The 20,190-nt window shown below is 41.3% G+C and overlaps 1 protein-coding gene across 2 annotated transcripts; it reads right to left on the bottom strand.

Annotated features, from left to right (window-relative positions):
* Positions 1-8,895: 8,895 nt before the first annotated feature.
* Positions 8,896-16,192, bottom strand: LOC126401515 (uncharacterized). 2 transcript variants are annotated; one of them, XM_050062844.1, is made up of 3 exons: positions 12,554-16,192; positions 12,093-12,310; positions 8,896-9,552 (listed from the first exon to the last, which is right to left on the bottom strand). In XM_050062844.1, exon 1 carries the CDS (start codon positions 16,190-16,192, stop codon positions 12,899-12,901), a length of 3,294 nt encoding a protein of 1,097 aa, XP_049918801.1. In that variant the 3' UTR covers positions 8,896-9,552; positions 12,093-12,310; positions 12,554-12,898. The 2 variants fall into 2 exon arrangements, with proteins under 2 accessions (XP_049918801.1, XP_049918800.1); XM_050062843.1 differs by having other exon boundaries at positions 12,093-16,192.
* Positions 16,193-20,190: the final 3,998 nt, after the last annotated feature.

Below are 20,190 nucleotides of genomic sequence, written 5' to 3'. Positions count from 1 at the left end.
TGTCCTCCACACATTTCCTATGGAGCTACATTTGTTTCTTTATTATTCAATCAAACAGAGTAGGTTTTGCAATCAAAAAAAAAGATTTGAGAGCAAAAGTATCAATATTGCAATCAAAGATGTTTATTGCAAGTAAAAAATGATTGATTAAAAAATGCAAATCCAAAAGTTTTGTTTGCGAGTAATTTTTTTCCGTTTGCAAGTCAAAAAGTTTTGCGAGTAAAAAGTTGAACCTGGTGGGTGGGGCCTAAACTGAAAGCTGTAAGACACGTCTCTATTGGCTTGCAAAGCAACATGGGAGTTCTGTAGTTCACGGGGAATTCAGTGTGGGAGCTGTCGCGAAAATCAATTAGCAGGTATGTTTATACATAACTAATAATAACAAGAATGTTATATTTGAAATGGTGCATGTAGATTGCTTTTGTTTAGCCAGGGCAGAACTATTCGACGGCGTAACGGTCAGCACCGTCGATGTCCCGGGGTGTAGCAGTAATGCCGACAGTAGAGTGTTTCCAGTGGGAGAGAGGAAATCGTGGGTTTAGCCCGCTCTGTATGGAGCCACGTCAAACCCACCAATAGAAACTCTTCTCTCATCCATCAGCGTAGGCCCCGCCCATTAAGTGCAGTTGAACTTGCAAGCAAAACTTTAACTCGCAAGCAAAGAGTTCTGATTTATGAGCAAAATGATCAAACATTTTTACCTACAAACTTGATTTTTGATTGCAGTTCAAGAAATATGCTCTCAAAACAGTTTTATATGATTGCAACAAAAAGACACAAAAATACCTCCATAATTTCCCCCTTACTGCACAGTCTAATCAGTCCAAAGGTTGCTTTCATTGACATTTGGTTTGCAAGCAGACATTACCAAATGAAGGAAAATGGAGAACTTGGATTAGTGTGACCCAACAGTAGGCTACATGTGGAAATGTTGCACAAGCAGTGGTTCCAGTACACTAACAGCAAACGTCAGGATTTCATGAGGACCACATATCTGTGGGCTTAACTTAATATCTTTTCCAGGTCCTGAGGCCAAAATCAAGATGGCAGTCAACTCTTTTTTTGCACAATGGCGTTTCCATTCAAATCTTCTGCAGCACTGGTGAATGAAGTCATGTTTTCCAAGCAGTTTAATTATCAAAAAGTAAAAAGCACAGCCCTTTCTGAATTGGTTAATACATTAAAATGAGGTTAAGCGGCAAAACTGTATGATGACATAATCTTTAATGATATTCATACATTGCAGTTTTCCTATAGTCCTGCCCTGAATCTGAACTTGTTCTTGCAGGCCTCACTTCCTATGCAGACCCATGCTTGTCAGTGAGGAAGTGGGCCCACACTTGGGGGCTAATTCATTTTCAACAGATTTTTATCAGCTTAGTAAAAATCACAAGATCCCAAAACACTTACGTATTTGACGTATTTAATAGAAAACCCAAATTAGACTGTTTCTTGACTTCCAGTCATTTCCTTTTGTTTCTGTTTGTGTCTCTCTCTTCCACCGAATGTCTGTGTCTCTACCCTCTCCTTCACCTCTCTCCTTCTCCTCCTCTTGTAATGTCTATCTCTCGCTCTGTGTGGACTTTCTGTTATCATTACTGTGGACCATTGTGGCCTAACCCCCACATTTACAAGGCGTCACAGAGGACAAGGATGATGATTGTTATTGGCCACCCACAAGATACAGTGCAGTGTACGAGTCTACAGGCCTTGGTGACTGTGTCATGTGTATCACTGCGTCTGGCTTTGTGTTTCTCTTCACTTCTTTGTTAGCTCATAGTTGCATAATGAAATGCCACTGTTTCATCAACTTATGTTCTTGTACCATCTGACTTGGTGTGCATAACATGCTGAGGAAACAAACCACTCCTTTCCCTGACATTTCTCAAGTGAATAAACCAGGGATGCACAATAATATTGGCACATCATCTGTATCAGCTGATATGGGCATATTCAATCAACACCTTAAGTACGCGGATGATTCCCTTACTGTCAGCCTTCTGCGTGGATCAGAGCATGATCATGGCCCAGCACTGGATGAATTTGTTAATTGTTGAGATCAGTTTTTTTCCCGATTAATTCCAGGGGCGTCTGGGGGGAATTTACCTCGGGCTGAATTTTTAGAAACAGCTACACTGACCATTTAAGAGCATTTTGAAAGCAAAAATTTTAGATTAGGGGTTCTCAACTTTTTGATGACTGAGTGCCAATTTAAGGAGCCAGCATATGACTGAGGACCGTACAGGAAAAGTGCACACGCTATGACTTGTTTATGACTTTTTAATGACATACAATGACTTTTTTGACTACAGCAACACCACTCCCTCACAAAATATATTGTAATTAAGGCCTAGGAATAAACTGTACTCAACTTCATTTGTACCAGGTGATAATGATAATAATAATAATAACTAGTCCATACCCATTGGTAGCTTTGTCACCTTCTACCTATGCCAATGTGCAGTTTCACAGATTGACCACATCAGTGAGTAGAAAAACGTGGGACAGACAGAATGACTGACTGACAGAATGACACACTGGCAGTTTCCGTGATTATGTACAGCATACCATACCATGACTTAGTCATACCAAAAATTAGAAAAAACAAACAAACATTGGGCCACAGGGGGAGCCACAGTGCATTTTAGCCATTTTTAAGCATTTTTCTGTTGTTATAGCGCCACCCAGTTGCCAATTAGAGTTAAATTTCTCCAGTCACCTTGAGGCGTCCTGTTCTACATATCTACCAAGTTTAGTAAAAATCTATATGGCGGTTAGGCCTAGATAAGGAATTAGCTCTCTAGCGCCCCCATTTTGTTTGATGGGGTCAATAATGGAGGGGTCCCCTCAGATTATCTGTGGTCACATGCCTACAAAGATGCGTGGTGATCGGTGAAACCCTTGAGATGTTATACACCTTTATGTGATGAGCCACGCCCTCCGCAATATTCATTGCCTTATAGAAGCTCAGTTTTAGTAAGTTTTCCAACTTTTGCCAAGAGGGAACTTTAGATATTGGTCCCTAGATTATGTTCACCGAGTTTCATGCAGATCGGTCAAATTTCCTAGGAAGAGATCGATTTTAAGTGTTTTTCAAAAATTCAAAATGGCGAAAATCTATATAACTGGAAGTTATGTGTTCTTGAGGCAAATTTGTTCCTCATGAGGAGAGGCATCTCTGTGCAAAGTTTCATGTCTCTACAACATACGAGGCATGAGATATGCCCATTCAATGTTTGCAATTTCAATAGGTTGCTATAGCGCCCCCTTTGGCCAATTGACATAATATTGCTTAATTCGCATCCTCCCATGACCCTCTACCACTGTGCCAAATTTCACATGGATTGACCAAGTCAGTGAGGAGAAAAACGTGGAACAGACACACAAGACAGACAGTTTTCGTCATTATATAGTAAGATAATAATAATAATAATAATAATAATAAACTTTATTTATATAGCAAGAGCTGTACAATAAAACTAAACACAATTAAAACACAAGAAGAATAAAACAAATAACATGTCATAAAATGTCATCAAGATAAAATAGGGTAATAATAATAATAATAAAAGGTCATTAAAATCAGTAAGATAGCCATAAAATAGACAGCTCAGATAAAGTCAGGATATGAAGTAAACTTTTAGGAGAGACTTAAACAAAGCCAGTGACTCAGACAGCCTTATATCCTTGGGCAGGTCATTCCAGAGCCTTGGGGTCCTGGTGGCAAAAACTCTGTCCCTTTTGGTGCACAAAGTAACCGCAGTTAGCTGTCAGTGTCAGTTTTGTATCTATGTTTCAGAAAAGGCAGAGGTTTTGAAGTTCACGCCTTGGGCGTGGGCATGTGTATTTGTTTATACTTAAGATGGCTTGCTTTGTTTGTTCATAAGATGAACAAACAATAATGAACATCCATGAAGACTTGATCTCAATATAGCTACCTGAGCAATTTTGAGCGGTCCAGAAAGCTGCTTGCAGCAGATGGTGCCTGCGGCGTTTCTTTACTCTTTTGATTCTGGTCAGTGTGACTTTGATGGGGCAGGCACCCAGCAGCATGTTGACACACAGGGCGCTTAATCATCTTAAAGCTCTGATGACTGACTCCACCCAGACAGCTGGGTAGAGTTAAGACTATTGCACGGCACAGTCACTAAACTGTGACCAGCCAGTCACCGAAAGGAAGTGCAGTGTTAATCATACTGCAAACTCTGAATTTAGATACAGACCAATACATGGAAATGAGAGACATAAGTATTTACATTTTAACAGCCACAAATACTTAATATTGTAATTTAAACACCACTGAATTCACAGCACTGGAATGTATTTAACTTTGAACCCCATGTGTCTGAATTTATTTGTTCTGATTTCACCTTTTTGAATTCAAAACAGAAACTTTGTTTTGCAATTTAATTTTAAAAGCTGAATTTGAATGTATTTTTTTTTCTTTGTTCACAACTTAATATTCAAAATTTTAAGTTCAGAATTTCACAATTCCAGGAAAAAAATAAATTTAGGTCGGTCAAATTCAGATCTTAAAATTTAGGTTGCAAAAAAAATCAAATAGATCAGCAGATACAGAAACAACACAAACTGGATGACTTACCGGGGCCTCATCATTCTCCCTGGTAATTATCTTTGGATTTATTTATTGTTTTTTTGGATCACATGCCTGACAGAACATGCTCTGAAAGGCCAGAATTTGGTCCGACTGCATTCAAGCTCGACTGCCTAGGTTGCCCGGGTGTTGCTATTTCAATTTTTTCGAGTTGAAGTTTTAGATCTGAATTTGACCAATCAAATTTGAGCAATCTGAATCTTTTTTTTTTCTTTTAAATTCTGAAACTTATATTTTTGGGTCTCAATTTGTAAACGGTGAAAAAAAAAATCAAATTCCTCTTTTGAAATTGCAACTCAAGGAATTTCATATTTTAATTTCTAAGAGGTGAGTTTAGAACAAATAAATTCAGATACATGGTCTTCAAAGTAAAATATTTCAGTCCTGAGAATTCAGTGGTGTGTAAATTTTAATATTAAGGAATTCAGTGGCTGTTAAAATCAAAATACTCACGTCTTGTATTTGCTTCCAATCAAACTTGATGTCAGTTTTGTGAGGTCAATCCAGACTGGCATAAAAGGAGAGGGAGATGCAATACATCAAACAAGACTGAGACTACAGGCTGTGACAAAGACATTCCACGTAAAGAGTGGAGGTAAATGTTAAGATCTGTATTTCCATGAAATATACAGACAATGGGTGGCTTGTAATTAAGGTCATGCTGTAGTGTCTGGCATGTTACCGCAATACCTTAAAAAAAAAATTAAATTGAAGGTTTGGTCTTGTGGGTCTGTCCTGACTGCACTCATCCACAGTCAGTTCATTCACAAGGCTGATGTCACTTTCACTGTCACGCTACTCCTGTCTTCTTTACATATATTTTCAGATGTATGTCCTCACTGTCTGGACTACATACATACAGACATTGCATGATGAAATCTTAATGTCTTTTTTAAGGGCACTGTTTGAACTATACCATTTTGATTGCAGAGTGCTGGGATTTATAAATAGTCACGACCATGGATGGATTACATGGATGGTCCTACCACTCTCAGGCCCAGGTGCCCAAAGTTTCAGTTTCAAGACACCAACCTGGAGGCGACTCAAAATGACCACAAAGAGACTCTAAAAGACAACAAAAGACAGCAAAACAATCACAGGGACACAAAATGACTACAAAGAGACATAAGGCCCGTTTCCACTGAAGAAGTTCCTGGTACTATTTGGGGGGCAGGAACTACTACAGGAACGTCCTCTCGCTCGGCCCTCTCAACTGCCGTGTCTCCACTGAGAGAGCGGAGTAGGAGCAAAGAAGGTGGATAAACCAAGACGGTCCACTGCGAGTCAGTTTCCTGTATCAGTGTCATGTGGGGTTCGCGACCACCACGCCCCTTTAGGAGACTAACAGCAGGTCCTGAGTCCATTGACTTCAGTGGGAGAAATGAACGTGATTACAGATTATGGCCGATTCTTTCGCCCCATAGTCACGGAAGCAAATATTGGACCCATTTATCACAAGCCACATATCTTCAGAACATTCCAACACCAAAATGGCAAATTTCAGACGGACAAATCAGGAGAAAATTTACTTTGTTCAAGACCTGTTTCTGTCTCAACAACCCACTCTCGTGAGATCTGGCAACAGATATCTCCTCTCTGGTGCTGAAATCAGTGCAGTTTCACCAAAGATACTGGATTACTAAAAATATTTTTTTCCAGCGGATGTCTTAGTTACAACATGGTTGAGCTAACTGGAGTAGTTTCATGTCATATCCGACAACAGGAGGCTTTTAACAGATGACGTCCTGATGTTGTAACTAAGATATCTGCTGGAAAAAATATTTTTTTCACGGACCGTTTATTGAGTTACTGAGTTATTACAGACACTGCTAACGGCTAACGGTTAGCCCAGCTAATCTACGATAACCAAGCGAGGTTGGGGATACTCATCTTTGATTGGCGGTTCTCCATCGTCTTTGATTGGGCTACGGGGGACAACGCTTACTTAGGAGACTGGAAATGTGTACCATTTCATACAATGGCGGTATATTGTAGGTGGTACATCTTGTACATAGACATATGTCTATGATCTTGTAGTAATAGTATCTTTGGTAGGAGGAAGGTTCCTGTAAAGTTACCGGGCTCTGTATGTGACGTAATGGTTGCGCGACCATTTTGACCGGGGCGACGTAGGGGTGTAGGGACGCCGTTAGCGGTGTCTGTAATAACTCCGGTCACGGTCCGTGAAAAAAATATTTTTTCCAGCGGATGTCTTAGTTACAACACAATTGAGCTAACTGGAGTAGTTTCATGTTGTATCCGACAATGGGAGGCTTTTAACAGATGACGTCCTGATGTTATCTTTGCTGCTGCTGTTAGCTGTCCCTGCCAGCTGATGCTTTCTAGACATCGTGATTTCCCAAAACTGAATAAACACCACACATAGCAACACAAAACTGCTTTGCTAGTTCAATCATATTGTAACTAAGATATCCGCTGGAAAAAATATTTTTTCAAGGACCGTTTGAGTTATTACAGACACCACTAACAGCTATCGGTTAGCCCAGCTAATCTACGATAACCATGTTATTAATTACAAAACGTCACGTTCTGAGTACCTACTCCGAGGCAGGGACTTGTTTAACCCCTGTAAAAGTTCCAGAACTCTGTCCTTCGGGGGTGCTTCCTGCGGTGGAGACACGCACCAATGGCCCCGGCCCCGTAAAATTACCCCGAAGTTGCTGCGGTGGAAACGGGCCTATGAACAACTACAAGAGATTCAAAATGACCTCGAAGAGAGACCCCGCTCCTGGAGGGCCCCAGTCAAAAGCACTCCATTCCACCTATGCAGTTTGAAAAGATGGAAACACTTAGCTGGGAAATCCACTTTGCTACCAACACAGACTGTCACATGCCAGTTTGCCCTGAGCATACAGTTGCATGAGCAAAATCATGTGCTATAACTGCCTGTAGTGTGTGGTGTTCCTGGTTCTATGTTAACATGATTTACTTTACATTATGTACACATTCATAAAAACGTAAATTTGAATTACATTTATTCAACCTATATTTTGACAGAGGTTATACTGAGACCAAAGTTTCTATCTACGTCAGTACAAACACATGAAGAAGTTTGAATGACTGTTTATTTCAATGATTTTATATTGGAGTCAAATTGTCTTTATCTTTTCTTAAAATTATATCAGTATTTTTTGTCTTGTTTTGTTTGGCATTAATTACATAACTAATAATGTTTGGAGAAGAAATAAGTTGACACTTTGCTTTAATGGTTGTTTCTTACGAGAGTTTAGTTCTTGTACATTAAATATGTTGGTAGAATGAGAGTTGACTATGAAACCTTTGCCTCATTTCCACTGCACAGTTCAGCTCTACTCCACTCACTTGTGGTACCAGGGGCTTTTCTCAAATTCATTTTCCACTGCAGATAGTACCCTGTCATATCAGTGGGATTCTTACCTGGCTGTCACAGTGATGCCATGTTAAAGTGCCCTGACATCATCTTCAACCCAACACAATTGACCACAGGGTGGTTTTGCACGCCGACATTTTTAAAACTCAGGGTCAAGTGAATAAAAAAAATTGTGATAGCTACTGTCAAGTTGTCATGACCAAGAAAGACATCTTCTGGTAATGTCATCCTGGTTAATGTCAAGTTGTCATAATAAGGTCATCCCAAACAAATCTAATGTCAGCTTGTCATGACAAAGACAACTTCTGGTAATGTCACTTTGATTAATGTCAAGTTGTCATAATCAAGACAACCCAAACAATGTCAACTTGTCATTACAAAAACCGAATGACACTTAATGACAGCAGTCATAAACGTTTATGACATGTACAAAATGTTCATGACAGGTTCATGACCGTGTCATGTCATAGTTATGACAGTGTCATGTCACTCTTATGTAAATACCTTCAAGTAAAGTGCAACCAATTGTTTGATATATTTTTATCAATATATTGGGGGAACGGCATTCTGAGCATATTTGAGTGTTATATTGAATATGTATTGTAATTTTTGCCTTGCATCCAAATATATTTCGTTTATATGTAAAATATAACATTTATTCTGTTGCTTTGCATCTTTTCACCATGCTGAAATGCCTGCTTTTGGGATATTGCCAGAGAATGCAGGTCAGCAAAGCTGTTAGGACAAATCTGAGTGCAACAATTATGCACTTGTGTTTTTAGGACTTTTTTTATTGCCCCATTTAAAACATTTGTAATAGTAAAAGTAATCAAATGCAGGAAGTTACATTACTTTGATGAAGAAATAAAAATAGTTACATTACTTACTATATTTTTAACATGGTAATTAGTAATCTGCAACCTGTAAATTTCAAAAGTAACTTTCCCAACACTGATTACATGGTATTTGGGACATAATGACAGTGGGGAGAAATCTTTTGGATGCATGAGAACAAGATCATACCTGCTCCGGTAGAGCAAATGCAAGTTTATGCAGCCCTTGCTGCTCCTTGTGACAGTGACCAAGAATTGTTTTGCATCTTTGTGTATTTTGTCAGACAGACACAGAAAAAGAATGGATGAGAATGAAGAGTCATTGTAAATACAAATATTAGATCATTAGATGCAATCAGTGCACTCAGAAAACAAGTATAGGACAAACTGGTTGTTACACAGATGACAGTTTTTCAAGAAAAGAACAGACACTCTCAAAATTTTCAGAGTAAAAGCAGTAACATCAAAAGAAATATATCAATAAAAATGTCGAAATATGTATGTATTATCCATATCTAATGATCTAAACATTACATTAAAGTCTATTTATAGTCTATATTACATCAAAAGGTGGATATAAAGACATTTCTGACCATGCAGCTGACCCACTTGCCCACTTGTCAGCTCTGTTCCTGGAGTGATGAGAAGAGAGTTGTTTAATCTGGCTCTCTGCTGACTCATCATTTCTTCTTCTTTCAAGGTTGAGTTGCCCAGAGTAGGTGGTGCGCGCGGCACTGTTGAGACCAAGGTCAAAAAAAAAAGTGATCATATTTTCACTGGAATATCTTTTGTGCTTTTCTGGGTTGGCCTGAAGCTCTGTGGCCAGGCTGCGTCAGCACATTCACTCCTTTGATCCTTTTGGGGACTGAAGGGAAGGCTCTCTGCTTCACAGTGAAGGTGTTATGGGTCTACCATTAGCACAGTTGTATTTGCTCTTTGAAATGTAAGCTAAAAGAGGTAGAAGCAAAAGAAAATGCCTGTGCATATCAGACCACCTACAGAGGCCTGCAAAGTTACAGCTAGTCTCTGCAAAGTAAATGTCTACAGATAACCTAATCAAGGGTTAGGAACTCAATGTCCCCTAAGTAGGTGCTATTTCAGAGCTGAGCAGCTCTCTATTTGATGCCGTGAGGCTTCCTTCTGAATGTAAGAAGATGGAGAAGGGATATGGTAGAGTGGCTGTTGTTTGCGTTTCATCTTCCCCACATTTTTTTTCCCATCCACATTTTGAAGAATCATTATCTATTATCACCCTTGTGTTGGTTACCGGTTTGTCCACCTTGGTAGCCATTCTTTCAGTCTGCCTTCGGGACTTCCTCTGGACTGTTTTCCTTTGTTAAGTCAAATATTTAGACACAAATACTTGAGACATTGAATACTGAAACCTTGTTTACATTTGGACCTAAATACACACTGAGTTCAACAGAAATATTTTTTCATCTATAAACATTCAGACTTACACAATATAGCTTACACAATATAGCTCAAACACACATTCATGGCACAATTCAAGAGTGTGGATGGCTAGCTAATTATTTTTTCTAATATTGAAGCAAAGTACTAAAATGTATCCAGGAGTACATAAAACACGTACAAGTCAAAAATGATTAAGACTGTTAATTAGCAGATGTATAGAGTGATGCAGGAACGAATCCTAAAAACCCACAAATGAGTTAGCATTTTAGCACTCCTGATTCCCTCTCTTCAGGTCTATGGGTTTATTGAACGGGTCTTCAGTACGATCATAAGATGGTTGCTAAGAAGTGGCTAAATGACAGTACACTACAGAGCATCATCACATCAAACACAACTTTACAGCCTCGCTGTGGTGGTGACGTTGAAGACACCCGACTGTAGTGTGATTGATAGGCTAACTTTAGCTTTTTACCTCCGGTGATTGCGTTTACGCTTCAAAAATCATAAAAGTTCATTTGAAGATTGTCTTACTGAACGAAACGTGCAAGTATTCTAAACTTTTGTTTGCCACAGAGCTTTTTTTCTGCATTAATGCAAAATCCTGCTGGCTTTTTGGAACTAGCGCAACTTTAACTTCCGGGTTGGCCTACAAAAAAACATCTCTGCAGCACTCTGTTAAGCCACATATTTTCTGACACTACCCCAACACCATGGTGGTGAATGGAATTTTATTTGTGGTGCTCACAGCATTAAAAAAATTAAACTAAAGTCCACAAATAAAGTCCACAGCCATAGTTACTCTTTGAGGCTGTGTCACATCAGTATATGAACATGCTAATATCGACAATGCTAACATGCTAATGTTTAGCAGATGTACCGTGCACTATCTTTAGTTTAGCTTGTTAGTTTGCTAACTGCTAATAAGCTAACAAACAACAGCTGCAGGTATTTGGTCATTCACCAGACAGCAGTACTTTCAGAGCTTAATAGAAATGTGAACATGCTAATTAGCTGTAACCAGAGGTGGGATCAAATCATTGTTTCACAGTCCAAAAGTCTCAAGTCTTTGTCCTCAAGTCTCAAATCAAGTCCAAGTCCTAAACTTTAAGTTTCAAGTCCTAAACAAGTCATAATGCGCTCTTTTAAATTTACAAAATGCTTTTTTAGGTGGAATTATTTGTCAAAACAAGTTTCTTTAAAAGGTGTTGTGTCTCTGTCTGTAATTTTTGACCGGCATACACCACTTTGTGAATGGGAATAGTCATGTTTGGTATCATTTTTTCCAACTGGCGCTCAGTAGCCTTACATTATGTTGGTTCTTCATGGTTCTCTCTTACAACCAAGGCCGTAACTACCATTGAGGACACCGAGGTCATGACCTCGGTATTTTTTCCCGACCTAAATGAATGAATAAAATGAAAATAAAAATAACCATTTCATTTGTGCGGTGAAAGTACATGGGAGGACCGATGGAAGGTGACTGAGTGACTCTCACTTCTCTATAATAACAATTATTTAAAAAAGAAAATTCTGGTACTCTTGTTTGATCGACGCAGCTTTCATACAGCTTTGCACACACATTATTCTTAGATGGATTACTCACGAATGCAGGGTCGCACAGAAATGCCACACATATCATATAAAAGTGCAGGACCAGAGCTTTCCAAGGATACCACACACATCATTGTGCTGTCATCCCATCATGCTAGGATACCACACACATCATTGTGCTGTCATCCCATCATGCTATAAATACAGATCAATTGTCACAAAATAAAAACCTGACGAATTTCTTTACAATCCATTATACAGATCTTGTTATCAGTCACTTCATATAGTGAGGAATATCGTATCTTACCACGTCTTAGGCTTGCGTGTGTTTCTCCCTGTCTATCCACATTTGTAGTCCAGCTTTCAAGATGCAAATATCTCCATATTCTCCAGTTGTCACTCAATCAAACTTTGTGTTCTGTCCTCAATGCGTGCTATGCATGTATGACAGGCAGCTAAACGCTTCACTTCAATCAGGACTCTGCATGTAGTTTGACAGGTTTATTGACGAAGCAAAGTGTGAAACTAAAGAGAAAAATAGACAAACAATAATCAAATCATGAATATCATATGTCCATAAATGTATAAAGCATAAATAAACAACACCACGTAGCATGGATGCACTATATTAGCTGAAAATAGCATAGCTAATGACAACAATATGCTAGAAAGAAACGTAAATGATGTGAGCTACTAAAGAGCATACAATTTAAATTTACCACTTAAACGTAGCACATGAGAGTAAATAAACATATCAATAATACATACCGACGATGCAACCTCAAACAAGATGTATGCCGAAGCGGCCGATAAACACCGTGAGCTGCCAAAACATTCTTGACTCCGTGACCTAGTTCTCACTTCCTTAATAAAGTTTTCAATTCAAAATAAACAAAACATAGACTGCTGAACTAAAATCGACCAGTAGGTGGCGGTATTGCGCTTTTAACTTTCTCTTCTCTGTAAAATACAATGAAATGAATGAAAGTAGATACATGAAATGATTTTTAAACTTAACACATTGATTATAATGAACTAAAACAGAACATTCCCCGCCTGGCGTTAATTGCCGCCACTACTTATTAAACACAAGATAATATTTTTTCTCAGTCTTTATGGCTCTGGGGGGACAAGAACTGCTATATCTGCGATAGGTCTGGTGAAGATCTTAGTTCCATGTGACCCAGCCACCTTTATCTCCACAGTCCATACTTTGCCATCCGTGCTGGGAAACACCTTTGTCACAAGTCCAAGTGGCCACTCATGTCTTGGTGACTGAATGTCCTTTAAAACAACAACAGTCCCTGGGCTCACATTTGGTTGGCTGGACTGCCATTTGCGTCGGGGTTGGAGTGTTGAAAGAAACTGACGTCTCCACTTGTCCCAGAAAACATTAGCAAGATGCTGGACTTGACGCCACTGGTTCTTATAAAGGTCAGAGGCCACAAAGCTGCCAGCAGGGGCTGAGAGAGGGCCAACTTTCTGTGTAAGAAGAACCACTGGGGAGAGTATGAATGGGTCAGTAGGATCTGTTGACACTGGAACGAGGGGCCTGGAGTTTATAATAGCAGACACTTCTGCCATGAAGGTGACGAGAACCTCGTGGGTGAGTTTTGTGGTTTTGAGGTCTAGGAACATAGAGTCCAGAATTCTCCTAGCCAGACCCATCATCCTTTCCCATGAACCACCAAAATGGGAGGCGTGAGGGGGATTGAAAGTCCATGAGCATCCCTTTCCTAACAGGTAAGTTCTGACTGCTGTATTGTTTATGTTTGACGGTATCTGAAGTTCTTTACATGCAACACACACAAAGTTGGTGCCACGATCCGAGTAGATGCTCTTCACTGGACCCCTGATAGCCAAAAAACGTTTGAGTGAGTTAATGAAACTTGACGTGTCAAGTGATTCGATCACTTCAATATGAACTGCCCTCATACTCAAACACGTAAAGATAACAGCCCATCTTTTGTTTTGGACAACACCTCCTCTTGTGCGTTGTGTGAAAACATTCCAAGGGCCAAACACATCCAGGCCCACATTTGTGAATGGGGGGTCAGTTGAGAGACGCTGAGCTGGGAGGTTGGCCATTTTTTGAACACAGAGGGGGGCTCTCAACCTTCTACATTTTACACAGTGGTGAATAACATTACTCACTCTCCTTTTGCCGCCAACAATCCACCAACCTGCTGAGCGAACAGCACCCTCAGTGTAGAGTCGACCTTGATGGAGGGTCTGTTCATGACAATGTTTCACAATAAGACTTGCAACGTGATGTTGGCCAGGAACAATGAGTGGGTTCTTTTCTGCTTGACTGAGGTCTGCTTCCCTGATGCGGCCACCAACCCTAAGTAGACCTTGGTCGTCTATGAAGGGGTCCAGATTTTTAATAGGACTGCCCTTAGGAATCTCCCGCTGCTCAATGATGCACTTGATCTCCTCAGTGTATGTTTCCTCTTGAACAGATCTGATGACAATGTTTTTAGCTTGCTCGGACTCTTCCACTGTGACTCCTGTTCCACAATGGTGCCAACCTTTACAAAAACTGTCTTTACTGGTGCCTGACCTGAAGGCATGAACAATGTGCAGGAGACGAGCAATGGCACGAATCAGGGAGCTCCAGCGGGAAAACTTTGTCATTCTTTGAGAACCGAGTTGATTCACCTCAGTTGTGGTTTTTAGGGCGGAGACCTGAAGTCTGATGTCGCCGTCTGGACTGGGTTCGACGAGGTCATAGGTGCATTGGCTTTGATTGTCTTGGCACAAGAATTTGGGGCCCGTGAACCAGTTGGTGAGCATGAGCTGATGTGCAGGAACAGATCGTGTTGCAAGATCCGCGGGGTCCTGGTCAGTGGGGACGTATTGCCACTGGTTAGCTCGTGAGGACCTCCTAATCCGAGCCACACGATTGCTGACATAGACATAGAAGCGCCTGGTCTCGTTGTAAATATAACCCAAGACAACTTTACTGTCTGTATAGAAGTGGGTGTCGTTCAGATGAATATCCAGCTCTCCTGAGACCAGATCAGTAAGCTCTACCGCTAGCACAGCAGCACACAGTTCTAGTCTGGGGATGGTTTGTTCGGGACGTGGTGTTAGTTTTGCTTTCCCCATAACGAAGCCAACTTCACAGTTCCCGCCTGCATCAGTCACCTTCAAATAAGCCACCGCTGCAATGGCTTTGGTTAACGCATCACAGAAGATGCATAGTTCTCTGCGCGCAGCCTCTGAAGGTGAGATGTTGGTGTATGTTCTGGCAATTGAGACGTTAGACAGTGCACGTAGTGACTCTCTCCAAAGAACCCATGACTCCTCCATCCGTTGGGGCAGTGGAGCATCCCAGTCACCATTATCTGAGGTGAGCTCTCTGAGGATGGATTTGCCGTGGATTGTAACAGGGGCTACAAAACCTAGCGGGTCATAGAGACTGTTTATGGTGGATAAGACGCCACGTCGAGTGAAGGGTTTTGTCTCATCAGACACATTAAAGGTGAAACAGTCTCTCTTGAGGTCCCAAAGGAGCCCTAGGCTACGCTGCATGGGCAGTGCATCTGCTTCAGGATCTAAGTCTTTGAGGTCTTTTGCATGATCTTGGGATGGGAACGCTTCCAGGATCTCTTTCCTGTTGGCTGCGATCTTGTGCAACCTCAAGTTCGATTTGGCAAGGACATCACGGGTCTTTCGCAACAGACTCACGGCCGTTTCAACAGTGGCAAGGGATTTAAGGCCGTCATCTACATAAAAATCACGTGTCACAAACAGCTGGACGTCGGGGTCGAGGTCCGTCTCAAAGCACTGGACAGACTGATGTAGGCCAAATATTGCCACTGCGGGGGAGGGACTGTTACCGAAAACATGGACCTTCATTCGGTACTCTATGATGTCGTTGCTGAGGTTGTTGTCATGAAACCACAGAAAACAGAGGAAGTTTCTGTCCTCTTCCCGCACATAGAAACAATAAAACATGTGCTCGATGTCTGCCGTAAAGGCTACTGCTTCTTTCCTGAAGCGCATGAGGACTCCCAGGAGTGAGTTGTTGAGATCTGGACCCTTTAATAATACATCATTAAGTGACAGTCCCTTGTACTGAGCACTACTGTCAAATACAACTCTAATCTGTTTTGGCTTTTTGGGGTGATGAACCCCAAACAGAGGCAAGTACCACCTCTCTTCATCTTCCTTTAAAGGAGGGGCAATCTCCGCGTGGCCATTTTGGAAAATCTTTTCCATGAAAGCTACAAAATGATCTCTCATCTCTGGTTTTCTGTCGAAGTTGCGGATCAGGGACATGAGCCGATTCATAGCTTGTGGCCTGTTGTTTGGGAGGCTTTGGCGTGGTGATTTGAATGGTAATGGAGCTGTCCAACTGTTGTTCGCATCCTTTTTCATCCCTTCTTCCATTATTTTCATGAAAACATTGTCTTGGATAGAGGAGGAGACTTGATTGTCATTTTTAGTTTGTTCAAACACACAACACCCAAGGTGGTCTGACTCACAACTGGATCTGTCACTGGGTTGTGGTACATTGTGGCAGGAGATTTGGACCCCACAGGGTTTCTCTTTCACACTGAACAGATTGGGGCAAGGCTAGAAACACGTTGGTCGACCTCTCTCTGTCGTGCTTGTGAAGAAGGCGTTCACGGTTACTGTTTTGTGAATTCCACCCAAACACACATTTCCCACTATAACCCACCCCAAGTCTAATTTTTGCGCAAAGGGTGCGTCGTTGGGGCCACTTATCTGTTTATGGACTTTGTGCACCCTGACGATGTCCCATCCAAGCAGCATCAGTATGTGGGCATTGGGGTCAAGCTCTGGGATAAGGTGTGTGACACTCTTTAAATGAGGGTGATGGAGTGCTGCGCTGGGCGTTGGTATCTCCTCCCTGTTGTTAGGAATGTCATTACACTCGATCAGACTGGGCAGGGGAACATGGACTGTGCCATCTAAGGACTCTACAACGTAACCAGTGGCTCTCCTACCCATTGTCTCTTTAAGGCCAGCGCATGTTCTTATTGAGTAGGGAGAACTCGGGCCACTCTCCTTAAAAATCTCAAAAAACTCTGAGCGGACAAGAGATCGGTTACTCTGTTCGTCATGAATCGCATACAGCCTGATAGCTTGATCTGGGTGGCCTGCTGGGTATACCTTTACAAGGCAGATTTTAGAACATGACCTGTCAGTAAGGTTTCCACCACAGACTTGAGTGCATTTAGAAGTGATTTCACTGGGCAGACTAGCACCCTGCTCCCCGCCATGCTCTACATCAGGGTCAGTTTCTTTGCTCCTGGGGGCTGGGCCTGGGTGGAGAGCTGTGTTGTGATTGTCATTGCCACATTCCGAGCATTGCACTTTGGTCTTACATTGTTTAGCAAAATGTGTTGAAGAGGCGCAGCATCTAAAGCAAATGTTGTTCTCTTTCAGAAATGTTCTGCGTTCTTCAATGGGCTTCTCCCGAAAAGCTCTGCATTTTAGCAGGGCGTGGGGTTTTTTGTGTACTGGGCACAGTTTGTTACAGTCATCTGTCTTTTTTGCACCCCCATATGACTCATAGCTGGAGTTTGGAAGTACCTCTGTTTTGTGTACTGACACTTCTCTCTGTTTGTTAAATTTCCAGGAGGGTTTCTCAGGTCTGGGGGCTGTGTCAAGATGAGTGACAAAGTTAAAGCTTGGGTCATTTTTAATATTAGCTTCACGACTAACAAAGTCTATGAAAACATTAAATGGGGGAAAAAAGACCTGATTGTCACGTTTGTAGTTTGCGCCGACTGAAACCCACTTTTCTTGCAGGTAAAAGGGGAGTTTTTGCACAATTGGGTTTAAACCCCTTGCTGAGTCTAGGCAAGAGAGGCCAGGGAGGTCTCCTTCCTCCTTAGCACTCTGGATCTCCATGAGTATGTCATTGAATTTTCTCAGTTTCACATAGTCTCTGTTAGTGATCTTTGGAAAATTGTCAACTCGTTTAAACAGAGCGTCTTCAACTACCTCTGCTGAGCCATAGCATTGGTCGAGTCTCTCCCAGATCATTTTTAACCCAGCACCTGGATGGTTGATGTGTATGGCTCTGATTTGTTCAACGTGCTCAGCAGATTCTTTACCAAGCCACTTTAACAACAAATCCATCTCCTCACTTGCTGTCAAATCAAGACCCCTTACTGCATTCTCAAAGGAGCGTTTCCAGGCTCTGTAGCTCTGTGGCTTGTCATTGAACTGAAGGAGGCCTGTTGCTACAATTTCACGACAGGCAAAGTATCTGACAAAGTCACTAATGTTTCCATCACTGTGGCTTGAAGGCCTGGGGTTGCAGGTGGGATCATAATAACTGTCTCTTGGTTTTTGTTGTGGCCAATCATGATTTCCATTACATTTGTCTGGAGGTGGACGGGGGGGCAAGCGAGATAGAGAAGTGGCTGACGTGTGGTGCTTATACACAGGCTGATTAATTTTTGTTTCTGATGATGGTCCACAGTTTACAGAGTTGATGTGTGAGGGATGAGTATCACAGGGGGGGTCAACTATGTTAGCTGGAGGCTTATCAAATGATGGAGGCTCTTTGTGCATTTCAGTAGTTTCATTGTCTAATAGCTTGGCCTGAGCCATAACATACTTTTCAGTCCGTAGTGAACTTTCAAGAGAAGGGAGATCTAAAGCATGTCCATCGCTTCGTCCATCTATTTGGGTTTGAACAGCAGCCTCTAAGACTTCTGCTTCTGTCACAGCCGTAGCCGCCTCTTTCTCACATTTGAGGAGTTCAATGGATGCCTCAATTTTAGCCTTTTCCAGTTTTAGACTTACTTCTTTCTGAGCAAAGGTGAGACGAGTCTTTGCTGCCTCTGCTTTGGCTCTTGCCTTGGCTGCTGCTGAACCAGTAGAAGAGCATGAGGCCCGAGATCTTGTCACATACGATTTTGCAGACATGATGGCGTTGATAGCTTCTGGTGAGACACTGCCGTGCTAGCCGTGCTTTGTTGCTGCGTCGTGGCGTGGTACTGGCATCGTGTCCGTAGCCTAGTCAGCGTTGTCTTGTCCGCTGGAATGCCGTCGTTTCACTGTTCTGTCCTCAATGCGTGCTATGCATGTATGACAGGCAGCTAATCAGGACTCTGCATGTAGTTTGACAGGTTTATTGACGAAGCAAAGTGTGAAACTAAAGAGAAAAATAGACAAACAATAATCAAATCATGAATATCATATGTCCATAAATGTATAAAGCATAAATAAACAACACCACGTAGCATGGATGCACTATATTAGCTGAAAATAGCATAGCTAATGACAATAATATGCTAGAAAGAAACGTAAATGATGTGAGCTACTAAAGAGCATACAATTTAAATTTACCACTTAANCCCAAAATGTCCCCCCAATATATAACTGAAACTGAAAAACAACAACAAAAAACGTTCAGGTCAGGCCAAAGAGCAGCACAGAGCACAGAGAAGTAAGTCAAGATCATGTCGACAAGAAAACGTCCAGAATTTTTTTTTACTGCAAAGTGGCAAATATTATCTTGGAGATCATTGCACTTGGTTGACTATTTTTCTATTATCTTAGATGTAAATATTGCATGTTTATTTCAAATGAAACACATTTTTGACTTGTGAATGAGTCAATGGAATTTCTTGGAATAATGAAAAAATACTGGTAATTACAGTCAGGTCCATAAATATTTGGACAATGATACAGTTGTCGTCATTTTGGCTCTGTACACCACCACAATGGGTTTTAAATGAAACAATGAATACCTGCTTAAAGTGCAGACTCTCAGCTTTCATTTAAGGCTTTTTTCAAAAATGTAGTATGAACCGTGTAGGAATTACAACCATTTCTTCACACAGTCCAGTTGGACAAACTAACATAATCATCAATTAAATAGTCAGTTTTAATACTTGGTTGCAAATCCTTTACAGTCAATGACTGCCTGAAGTGTTGGACACATAGACATCACCAGATGCTGGGTTTCTTCCCTGGTGATGCTCTGCCAGCCCTTTACTGTAGCCGTCTGCACTTCCTGCTTGTGTTTTGGGTGTTTTGCCCTCAGTTTTGGCTTCAGCAAGAGAAACGCATGCTCAGTTGGATTCAGGTCAGATGATATGACTTGGCCATTGCAGAACATTCCACTTCTTTGCCTTAAAAATGTCTTTGGTTGCTTTTGCAATATGCTTCAGGTCAACGTCCATCTGCACTGTGAAGCATCATCTAATGAGTTGAAGCATTTAGTTGAATCTGAGCAGATAATGTAGCCCGAAACACTTCAGCTTTCATCCTGCTGCTCTTGTAAGCAAGACAAGACTTCACTAGAATAAATACAGAGGGTTTATCACAAGGTGTAAACCATTGGTTAGCCTTAAAAATGGAAGGCCAGATTAGAGTTTGTCAAAAACCATCTAAAAAGCCTGTACAGTTGT

Source organism: Epinephelus moara, chromosome 14, assembly GCF_006386435.1.
Source record: "Epinephelus moara isolate mb chromosome 14, YSFRI_EMoa_1.0, whole genome shotgun sequence".
Classification (NCBI taxonomy): Eukaryota; Metazoa; Chordata; class Actinopteri; order Perciformes; family Serranidae; genus Epinephelus; species Epinephelus moara.
The sequence above is the reverse complement of the archived record's forward strand: the minus strand, read 5'-3'. Positions and strand labels throughout refer to the sequence as shown.

Bases quoted from the DNA above. Each gene is read 5' to 3' on its own strand.
- LOC126401515 (XM_050062843.1), bottom strand. From the start codon at position 16,192: ATGAAAATAATGGAAGAAGGGATGAAAAAGGATGCGAACAACAGTTGG.